At 38.1% G+C, this 12,401-nt stretch overlaps 1 protein-coding gene across 1 annotated transcript in view; it reads left to right on the forward strand.

Moving 5' to 3' along the window:
* The window catches only part of LOC150096967 (GPI ethanolamine phosphate transferase 1-like), a 311,441-nt gene that overhangs the window by 211,987 nt on the left and 87,053 nt on the right, over window positions 1–12,401 (forward strand). Inside the window, exon 19 of the mRNA XM_090408103.1 lies at window positions 4,766–4,874. Within this exon, the coding sequence (XP_090264229.1) occupies window positions 4,766–4,874 (109 nt within the window). The remainder of the gene's footprint in view (window positions 1–4,765; window positions 4,875–12,401) is intronic.

The following is a 12,401-nucleotide window of genomic DNA, read 5'->3' on the forward strand; positions in this document are numbered from 1 at the left end:
TACCCTCCTTCCACTTTCATCGATTTGTTTATGCATATTATCTCCACCATCTATTCCATCACCTGGTCTATAGCAGCACCCAACTGTATATTTTATTCTATTCTGCCAGTCTCAATCTCACATCAAATAGCCTCAAATGAGCTCCTTTCACTATCCTGCAATACAACTTCAATTCTCCTTGGCTGCAGTTCATCAGCTATCATCAATAACACCCCTCCCCCCCATTTTATTCTCTCTGTCCCTCCTAAACTTACTATAACCCACATTCTATCCCACTAGCTATATCATCTTTCTTCAGCCATGTTAAAAAAGGCTTAGAAAAATGTCCTCTAGTCAGCGACTAGATATGAACCACCATCGTTTCTTCGTGCGGTCAAGCGCTGTAGAGTGCAAACATCACTTCTACTGAGCTACACAGGCTCGTGTTTATATATATGCCAAAGGGGGGAAAATTGTTGTGTCTCATAGCTTGAAGAAAACTGATTTACAGAAACTTAAGAAAATTCTGATTTTTTTTTGTGCTCTGATATATTGTTGCTCAGCACATGTTAGCACAAGCTTTATGCTGGATATCAATGCAACATTATATTAAACAGTGCTAATGTTAAGTTCGATTCAAAATATAAAATAACATCACAGAAATCACTCAGGTTATATACACTATCGATTAATAATTGTTTGGACACTAGCAATTTACAATTGATACCAACAGGTGAACCCTAATATCAGGTATGTCCACCTTTGGCTTTGATCACCTCCTGCACCCTTTGAGGGAGACTTTCCACCAATGTGCAGCAGACGTCAGGTCTTCATACTATTCCATAACAGCTGCAGCTTTGTGGCAAGGGCATTGTCGTCTGAATAGTAACACAGGTCTGTTTTCCATAAAAACTCCATAGTGTAGGTAGCACCTGATTATCCATCTGCCTTTATAGAACCATGGACAATGACCAGTGGTCCCACTCCAAACCAGCTGAATGCACTTCACACCATTACTCTTCCACCACCAAACTTTACTGTGGATACAACACACTGTGGTAACAAGCATTCACCAGACTACCTCCACACCCTGCCATCAGATTGGAAACAGGTGAACATTGATTCATCACTCTGGAGTACCATTTTCCACTGGTCAATTGCCCAGTTCATATGCTCTTTGCACCAGGCCAGATGAGCCGCCTCATTCGTTGTTGTGATGTTTGGCTTGTGTGTCACTTCTCTTCCATGGAAACCCAGTAAATGGAGTTTTTTTTGTACAGTATTAGTGCTATGGAACTCATCGCAGATGGTCTGTGTGGATTGTAGCCAGTTTTAACACCCTCCTGTTTCTGTCAGTCATTTTCGGCAACATTTCCTGCACTAGTGATGCAGAACATCTCCATTTGTTGATCACATTGCCAAAAGTTGATTTTGGATGCTCCAATTGAGCAGCAATGGCACATATGGACATGCCACCAATGTGACGGCCCACAATGACACCTCTCTTGAAGTTACTGAGTTCACGTCATGTTGCCATACCACGTGTATTCAACTGATACGATGAAATACTGCTTCCTACTATCTGTATGCCAGTTTTTATATTATTAACAAACCTGGAATGTTCCATAACTTCAAATAACTGGACAATTATTGGTAGAGATTATTGGCTGATCTCATTCAGCTTCAAAAATGATTGGCTGAGTTACTCATCTTTTTCAAAAATACCATCTTTGATATTTTAAGAACCTTTAGCTTAATTGGTAGGAATGGTTGGTGCCTTTTGGTTTGAGAACTGGAATTGAATCTCTATTTAGGGAGAATATTCTTTAAAGACTTCTCAACTGAGAATGAGTTAGCCAGTCTCATAGGAGAGGTGACAGAGTTTTTCCTTGTGATCTTATGTTTTTTTATCTGCCTTCGTCCAGGAGACCAAGTTCATCTAGTGAGATAACAATTGTGGAGAACAAGTATGCTATTCATTCAACAAGCCATCAGTTCAAATTCTATGTGTCTTTGAAGTCTTTAAGTAGTAGACTTGTTGTCATAACCTAGTACAAGGCCATTATCCTGCTTTTTTTTTTTTGTTTTGTTTTCACTGTGAATTCCGCTTACTTTGTAGGTGAGGATTCACATAAATCACATCACTTCACATAAAAAATAATAATTAATAAATAATTTTATGTTTAATTCTGCTGCCAAATATATTCAAGGTCGGATTTAGGAGAAAAGTGGACTGGTTTTTCTCTGAGTAGTTGAAAGAATATGAATGGATAGAAAGAAATTGAGAACTCTGATTCACTTTACTTGATAGTTTCTGTTAGAGCAGTTGTTGATAAAAAGGAAGACTACTGCCAAATGTATTTCAGGTTGGTTTTATTTATAAAGAGAAAACTGGAGTACCAGAGGAAAACCAGCATGAGATTCACAAACACAGCTGGGGTAAAAATATCAGATTTCATTGTATGAACTTAGTGCCTTCATAGTGCAATTGGAAGAACGACAGTATGTTGCGCACTTCGATTGGAAAAGGCCTAAGTTCGATTCTTGTCATGATGAGAGGAATCTTTATATTGATTTTTTCAATTGAAGGTGAGTTAGCCAATCTCATAGAGAGGTAGCAGGGTTTTTTCTCATGGAAACTCAGGTTTTTCATTCCACATACAAATAAATCGAATAGAACAGACAGGCAGATCTAGAGAGATACACCATATCAGAACACTTCAAGGACATTGAAAATGAAAGAAAGAAAAATCAGAAATCAGTGCTAGAAGCACATACAACAGAAACAAAACATCAAGTAGAATGGCAGCAAACTAAAATGCTCCACATAGATTTACTGTTTTTACTCAAAAGCATTCAAAGAATCAACTGAAATAATGGAGCATCCTCTGCAGTGTAACAAAAAGCAAGGAATGATTTTACATCGTCTGGTCTTCATTAATCTATCAAGACACACTCGTATCTACCAATAATATACAGCAACCGATGAACAGCAGCCAATGTAATAGCAAATGCATGCTTTTCATTGTTTAAATGAGTTCAAATATGAGGGAAGTCCAGAAAGTAAGTTCCGATGGGCTGTCAGAGAAACAAAAATATACTTACAAAAAAAACTTTATTGAAAATTAAAGTAGACATCTTTCACTACTTTTCTACGTAATTTCCACCATTGTTCATGCACTTATCATAACAGGGCACCAAGAGTTGTATACCTTCGTCATAGAAGGTTGCCACCTGTGACGCAAATCACATATTGACTGCTTCTTTAACCTCGTCATCGTCTTGAAACTGCCGGCCAATTTGAAGGAAAGGAAGGAAAGATTTCAAATGTTTGAACAGGTGAAAGTCGCTTGGCGTGAGGTCAGGACTATATGGGGGATGATGAAATTGTGCCCAGTCAAAGGTGGCGAGAAGTTGTTGTTGTGTTACGCCATGCGACACCCAAGTTTTGTCCCTGGTGACAAGTCTGCTCAAGAAAGTATTGCTATCCTCATGGTAGCATGTCAAGAATTCCAATGCACTGCCCAGCCAATTCACTTTGTGTTGTTCTGTAAGCAACTTTGTTTCATTCCAAATTGTGTGCAGGCACCCAGCCTGCACACAATTTCTGATAATTCAGTTTCACCAACACAATTTCATGAAGACATGGACTTGAAACTTCTGGAAGTTGCAGCGAGAATGACGTCATATGTCATAGTGAATCCCCTATTCTGTCAAATCTTCTCTTCAACTGAACGCACCAAATCGTCAATCACTAAAGATGGTTGCCCACTCATTCATCATTGTGCACACCTGTCCTTCCTTCATTAAAAAGTCTTACCTCTTCGTACCATTGAATCACTCATTGTGTGTTCTCCATAAACCTCAATAATTTGCTGATGAATTTTGGCTGCTTTATCATTCCTCGTATTCAAGAAACGGATAACGGACCTAATTTCACATGCAGCGGGCGATTCGATTTTCTTAGACATTATAAACAGGAAGCATATGCACTGCAAGAATTTCTGAAAATGGCACCAATGGCTTGCTGACGAATCAACAAATTCAGCATGCATACACACCATTCTGATCACAGCGCTGCCGTGAAAATATTTAAAAACAGAACTTACTTTCTGGACATCCCTCATATTTTCACTTGATATGTTAACTGTTTTATACTTGCTTTCTAGTTTTTTAATTTATTCATGTTATAAAGCATTTCACGAAAGTAGTCGAAATAAATAAAAAAATAGTTTCCACTTGGTATCTTTGTGGTTAAATACTAGATAAAATATTTCTAAAATATATTTTCTTGTGAGTAATCGCTGTACCCAAACTGATATATATATAAGATTCACCACCTCACATAGGTGGTGAATATAGATTGATTTGAATACATTCACATGCATAGGTTAAGCCTTTCTCTAATCTGCTGGCACTCTCCTTACTTTTTTTTTTTACGTGCTTCTGCCATAAGAGAAATACATCAGCTAGTTTTAATTAATGTATCAGCCATATCAGAATCAAAAGAATGATACATTGTGAGCCCCGTTGAATACTATAAATATTCCTTATGCCTCATATTTTCATCTTTATTCTCCTCAGTAGAACTGAGGCTGAAAATGAAAACTCATCCAGCTGAGAACCATGACATGTCATTATACCTAACCTGTTAAGGGGAAAATGAGATTTTTATGTTATGCATTTTTTCCTGCTTTGTCTGTTATGTGAATCATCATGTATCACTAGATTGTATTTGCAGAGAGTGGATACGTGCATATATTTATTTTACTTTATTTTCTTCAAGGTGTTGCTGTTAACTGTTGCAACCATAATTGTAAAGAACACTACAAGCAGTATAGCAAACAAAGATGGGCTTCCAATTTTTAATCAGATTTTGTCTTGGCTAATTTTGGGTATGTAAATACTATTTTCTCACTATATATAATAAATATAATAAAAATAATAAAAATAACACTATATATAATAAAAATAATTGTTTGTTTTTGATCAGATGTGGTATCACTTGACAATGTCAAAACCACGTTCAAAGCACATTTTTAAGAATATCATGACAGTTAACCTTTGATTGGAAGGACCAATGTTCAAATCCTAACTAGGATGCAAGAAATCTCCACTCATGCTCATAGAAACTGAATCACCTTATATAAATATAGTTTTTAGTAGTTAAATGGTCATTTTCATTGTTTTATCATTAGGTGTTTCATCATCTATCATTCCCACAGGTTTCTGTATAATGCAATAGTTGCTGCTATTGAATCAGAATTTTTTATACTATAAATAGACAGCGAGAGCTAGTTACATGCAGTTAACACCTCACAGAAAAAGTGTGATTCAAGCTATTCCTTGATGGAAGGCTATTCTTCTAGTGAAATAGTTATAAGGGTGTCCTGTAGTCAATATACTGTGGTACAGCTGCTGTTGAAAGTGAAGGAAACCAGATCTGCTGAAAGGAAGAAGGAGACAGGAAGAAAGCCACTTTCTACACTATGCCAAGATCGAGTTCTATGGCTGTGCCTCGAAAATCGCCATGCATCATCTGTAGAACTGAAACGGGACTGGGAAGAATAAACAGAAGTTATGGCAAGCTCTGTAACTGTCAGGAGAAGACTCATTCCATAGGGACTGATAGCCACGTGCTCTAAAAAGAAGCACTTGTTAACCAAAAAAATGAGATTGGCAAAGAGCATGCCAAATGGACCCATTATCAGTGGAAAAAGTTTAACCTGCCGGGCACCAGCGGCAGACAAGACAGTTCAAAAAACAATCAGGGGAAAAATTCAACCTTGACTGTCTGTTGACACTAACAGTCATTAGGGTTATAATGCTATTATAACCCTAAAATGTACCACCATACGAATTGAGTTCAGTACTTAAAAAAGCTTCAGTTTTTGTTGAAGGTTAATAAGTAGCTCAATAAATACTCTCTTTAGTGACTATCGTGGCCAGGAAACAGCCCAGATCTCAACTCCATTGAGAATTTATGGTACCAAATGAAAACTGAAATACACAAGAAGAAACCAAAAACATTTCGGAAGCTCCAAGAAGCCATTATAAAGGTATGGAACCATCAATTGACAGTTTCATCCATCATGAAATTAATTTTGTTAATGTCCCGCCAATGTCAAGCTGTAATAAAGGCAAGAGGAATGTAACCCACGAAGCACTAAACAGCAAAGAATGGATTTTTAGCTTTGAATGTCAGTAAAATGTAGTTGAACTAAATTTTGATACTGGTACAGTGGTGCCTCGCAATTCGACAGTTGAATTTCGCTGGCCAGTGCATGCACGTGCATGGAATTGTGCGATGTTATTTGTCATTTCTTGTTGGGCTGCGTTGGTGTTTGCTTGTATTGTTTGTGCTAATTTTCAATTCTGCATTTTTCAGAAATTAAAAACTTTGTGCATCCGCTCTTGTTGTTATAATTTTTTTGAGTGAAATTTAAGAATGGGTCTAAAGAGAAGGGAACAGAGGAATAATTCAAGAAAGAAGCACCTAGTTTGGCCCGAGTGTGAAGAAGTTCCTCACTGACAACAATTTGCCTTTGAAAGCACTGCTGATCCTTGACAATGCTAGTGCCTATCCTCAAGACTTAGAGGACATTCTTGAAATTAACTTTGACTTCATCAAAGTTCAGTCACTGATCCAACCATGGATCAAGAAGTGATTGCGCGTGTTTAAAAAACTTTACACCAAGGCTTTGTTCTCATGGCTTTTTGACGTGACTCACTCTTCTGACAACACACTGAAGGACTTCTAGAAGACCAAGTTCAATATTCTCCACACCATTTCCTTTATTAAAACTGCCTGGGATGGAGTGACACAGAGAACCCTTCGTGCATCGTGGAAGAAACTCATTCCTAATTTTTCTCGGGATGACAACAATGCAGACCAAGCAGCTGGAGAATCAGAAGCAGCTGCAGCCATGCAAGAGATAATTTCAACAACGGAGAATCTCGACATAGAAGAGGCTGATGTAGAAGAGCTTGTGGAGGATCACGATGACAGACTGACTGCAGAAGAACTCATAGCACTCAGTGAACAGCAAACAAAGGGGCGAGAAAGAGGAATTTCACCTGAAGAAAAGGATGGCAGGAGAAAAGGGCCGATGCCAACAACTGCCATTAAAGAAGTTTTATTCTATTGTGAGAAGGTGCAGTCTGTTGGGAATGGCACCCCAACACTGCTGATGTGAGTAGAATGACAGACTTATTCAACAACACTTCATGCATCATTCAAAACCATCTTGAAAAAGAGGGGGAGACAGTCCACCCTTGATCAGCTCCTCATCCCTGTTCAAGCAAAGAGGAGATGAGAAAAGGTAGAACAGGATAAAGAAGACTCCCTTCCAACATCTAAGGCTCAATTAATTGTATGTATTATGTATACAATAGTGTATTTTATAATTTAGTGTGTTATACATTAGTAAAATACATAAAGTAAATAATATGGTCTATTTCTCTCCCACTCCCCTGTTAGGGGGTGTGGGATGGGGGTCCAACAACGAATTAATCTATTTTCCATAGACTTATATGGGAAATATTGTCCCGCAATTCGACATTAGTTCAGCGATGAATTCGTGTCCAATTGCAAGGCACCACTGTATTTGTTTTTCAAATGAAAATATCACTGTCCACTCCATTTTAAAATATTTGCAAATTTGTCGAGTTTGTTATAATTTCCTAATTATGTCACATCTTGTACTAAAAAGAGCCAAATATTAATCAAAAATAAAAATGTTATATTAATTTCTTCATTATTTGTGACAATTATTGTGTTATTATCCCTTTTCAAATAGGCATTCAAATTTAATTACCAAAAAAAAAAAAAAAGCATGGTTACAGTAGATGATGCAATTTCTTTGAACATAGAGTGTATTTAAGATCTTTTTCAACTGAAGATGAATTAGGTGGTCTCATATGGAGGTCACTGTGTTTTTACCTCTCACCTCCAGTTTATCATCCTGCAACATAGGCAAACCATCTGGAAAGCACATCCACAGTTAAAAAAAGATAATAAACTGTCTACACAGCCTTAGTAACTTTGCCATAATTCCAAACAACACAGTCCAACCAATATGACTTCTGTCATGCACAGAGTAATCTGTGTTCGTGTACATTTCTACTGTTACCAACAAGATATTGTCAGTTATTGTTAAGTTGCCTGCAAGTGAAACTTTGGTGATTACAAATAATTAATCAGTGTGCTATTATTGTGCTATTTCACTTCTTGACTGAAGCATGTTTTAGAACAGAAATGTACTTGATTATTTCAAAAGGAAATTATTTAAATTAGGATAGAGTGATGAAATACTAAGCAAGCAGATGTTTTATTTTCTCTTCAGGTTAAAAAAAAAATCAAATACAGTAGATTCCAATTAATTGGAACACATCGGGACTAAAATATTTTTGCCCAATTAAACAGCTACTCCAATTATGTGAAGTTTCATGTTAATAGTTAAAGCATTTCACTGAGCAACAGATCATTTAATTCAAATTAAATTAATTAAAATAGCAAAATATCTATTTAAATTTCCTAAAACAGCTAAAACATTTAAATTTCCTAACAGTATCACCAAAAATAGCTGGGTGGGATAGAGGGAGACAAAGCTAGTGAGTCATTTACAAGCTGTGGTTTGCCATGTGTGACCTTTGCTCTCCTTATGCCAATAAACCTTAAACCAGCCAACCATTTATAAGCAATTACCTTACAGAGGTAATCTCAAGTATTACGGTCTCCTGTCCCAATTAAGTGAAGAGAACTTGGGAATTTTCTCAATTTAGTTTTGTTCTTTAAGATTTGTCCCATACAAATAGCTAGCCCAATTAACTGGATTCTACTGTATATGAAAAATTAAAATTTAATGCCTAATATACTGTCTGAGTTAACACTTTTTTGAAGACTTTTCCTTTCAGTAATTTGTTTTTTTCTTTCTTGAAATTTTAAGTATTTTCTCCTGCAAAACACACACACATACACCAGTTGATGAATATATGCAGTTCATCAATTGACAAATAATATAAACATCACATATTATCATGGTCTTTTCAAAATCTATGGCTATGCTCAGTCATTAACTGTGATGCCCATCAGTTGGAAAGACCAGTTTGAATTCTATCTTTATAAACACTTTTCATCTGAAGTTAAGTCAGTCTCATTTGGAGATAACCAGGTTTTTCCTTTACAAAACTATTCAGAGAATGAATACCAACAGACACAGTTGGCTATGCAGATAGGATTAGCTGCATTGTTGTAGCTTACTTTAGGTTTCTAAGAGGCCAAGTTACTTGACAATGCCTTTAAATGTAACATGTGAGGGGAAAGATGATAACCTATTTTACTTTATGGAGTGTATAGTGAACATTTCAGCTATTCTGCTTTAAATACAGATATTGTATAGTGCTGCACTCTAATGACTTATCATACAAATTTCAAGTGCATGTGTGTGTAGAGGCTTAAGTGTTGTGAGGACATCATGTTGGAGGCTTAATAGATTTTTTACAACACTCAAAAAGAATTAAAATAGAATTTAATACTTCCTATATTTCGTCCTAGTCACTAGGACATCTACGGGGATTACAAAAACAATTAATGTAACATATGCACAAATAACAAACAATACTAAGCCCAACCACGTGGGTGACACTAAAGTCCTATCTAGGTAGAGCGCCCTCTAAGGGCAGTAGTAGGTGGCCTGGAATGTAAGGTGGGAACTCTGGTGATGAATGTTTCCCAAATCTTCGGAAGCTTAATGCAACCATATTTATTGAGATTTGGTTGATTTTTGAGAGCTGCTGCTTCTAAGAAAAGTCTCTCTTTCTTGAATTTGCTGTGGTGGAGCATGGTGGTTTTCTTCCATGATACTCTGTGGGTGGTGTCCAAAACATGGTCAGCCAAGCCTGAATGGCCATAGTTGTGTTTGAAGATGTAAGACTTGTGTTCCTCTAGACGGATGGATGCTGATCTGCCTGTCTGTCCAAAGTACGCCAGCTTACAGGAACAGGGTACTTTGTAAACTCCAGGCAGAGAGAGAGGAGGGAGCTGATCTTTCGTAGAACGGATAAGGGTAGCTAGTTTGCGGTGGGGCTTATATGCTGTGTGTAGATTGTACTGTTTTAGTATCTTGGCTATTTTTTCAGATGTGCCACGGATGTAGGGTATGGTGATGGCATTTTTAAAATCTTGTTGACGAGAAGGAAGGGGAATGGGGGAGGAGTTGATTATTTTTTTGATACTGTGATCGCTGTAGCCATTGGAGAGGAAGGTGCTGTGTATGTGGTTAAGCTCATTAGTGAGGGCGGTTCCACTGGAACAAAGATTGTGGGCTCTCTTGGTAAGAGTTTTAATAATGCCATATTGTTGAGAGGGGTGGTGGTGGGAGAGTTTGTGAATGTATCTGCCTGTGTGTGTGGGTTTTCTGTATACGGTGAAGGTAAGTGTATCATTAGGCAGGCCTGTGACTAAGGTGTCTAGGAAGGGTAAACAATTGTTCTTTTCCTTTTCCATAGTGAACTGGATTCTTGGATGTAGACTATTGAGATGACTGAGGAAGGAGTCTAACGTGTCTGGGCCATGAGGCCAAATAGAGAACACATCATCTACATATCTTAGCCAGATAGAAGGTTTGAGTGGGGCTGAGTCTATGGCTCGTTTTTCGAAATCTTCCATATAGAAATTGGCAAGGGGGGGTGAGGAGGGGGGAACCTATGGCAGTTCCCTCTATCTGCTTGTAGATTTTGTTGTTCCAAGAGAAATACCCAGAGTTAATGGCAAAGGAAAAGAGATCTAAGATGTCAGAGGGAAAAACGTTTTCTAAGAGAAATAAGGTGTCAATTAAGGGAATATTGGTAAACAAAGTGCAGATATCAAAGCTTACCAATATGTCTGTCTTCTTCAAGGTTAAATTTTCTGTGAGGGCTTTAAAGTGGGTCGAGTTTTTTATATAGGAAGGGGACCTTCCGGTGAGGGGGATCAGAGAGTTGGCCAGCTGTTTAGATAGTCTATAGCAAGGTGCATTGGTAGCATCTACTATAGGCCTGAGTGGGGAATTGGGTTTGTGGATTTTTGGTAAACCGTATATTCGGGGGGGACGGGAGCGGAAAGGTTTAAGTTTTTTCGTGACATCAGGGGGCCAGGAAGATACTTTTTTGAGTATAATTTTTAGTTTCTTAACTTGTGTTTTTGTGGGGTTGTGTTCTAGCGGGATGTAGGTAGCGCGATCGCGGAGGATAATATTCATTTTATGATTATATTCACTGGTATTAAGAACGACTGTGGCATTACCCTTATCCGCTCTGGTGATGACGATACTTTTTTCTTTACGTAGTTTCAGGAGAGCTATGCGTTGGGCATATGATAAATTACTTTTTGGCGGCGAAGAATGCGCGAGGATGTTGGCTACGTCAAGTCTGATGTTGTTAGCTATCTCCGACGGTAAGCAACCGATTCCACGTTCGATGTTCACCGTTACGTCAAGCACCGGCACTTCCTTCGGAGCGACGGCAAAATTATGGCCAAGGCAAAGGGCGCTGACGGCATCGTCGTTGAGCCTTTTGGAAGAGAGGTTTATTACTGTCTGGAGCGGTTGAATTTGTGGTTGTGGTTTGTTTTTCACAAGGTTGCTAAATTTCTTGATGCGTTTATTTTTTATTTTTTGGAATTCTCTCTGTGCAGAAGTTTCCGAAATGCCAGAAAGAATCGACCAAAGTTCAGGGTTAAGAACGGTGGAGAGCTCTGAATGTAAGGAGCCAATGGCGGCGTTCGTCACTGCGACGGTAGCACGTGTAGAGGCGATTTGCTCGCGGAGTAATGCCTGGCTGGCACGGTCATATATACAAAGTGCTTTTTTAGAATGGAAATTGATCTTCATTTTAACGCAGTTTGGTATCACTCTTGTGTCCCGACATCGTTTTAAAAAAGCCAGCCTATTTGGTTGCCTAGATAGTCGTAGTTTTGACTTACCGTATTGCTTGGATTTGCGTGCTAGTTCTTCTCCATCGATGATTAAATTACGTGTGTAGAGGCTTAAGTGCTGTGAGGACATCATGTTGGAGGCTTAATGGATTTTTTACAACACTCAAAAAGAATTAAAATAGAATTTAATACTTCCTATATTTCGTCCTAGTCACTAGGACATCTACGGAGATTACAAAAACAATTAATGTAACATATGCACAAATAACAAACAATACTAAGCCCAACCACGTGGGTGATACTAAAGTCCTATCTAGGTAGAGCGCCCTCTAAGGGCAGTAGTAGGTGGCCTGGAATGTAAGGTGGGAACTCTGGTGATGAGTGTTTCCGAAATCTTCGGAAGCTTAATGCAACCACATTTATTGAGATTTGGTTGGTTTTTGAGAGCTGCTGCTTCTTCTAAGAAAAGTCTCTCTTTCTTGAATTTGCTGTGGTGAAGCATGGTGGT

This window comes from Typopeltis vanoorti, chromosome 18 (genome assembly GCF_054136105.1).
Source record: "Typopeltis vanoorti isolate ZY-2024b chromosome 18, IOZ_Tvanoo_1.0, whole genome shotgun sequence".
NCBI classification, from domain to species: Eukaryota; Metazoa; Arthropoda; class Arachnida; order Uropygi; family Thelyphonidae; genus Typopeltis; species Typopeltis vanoorti.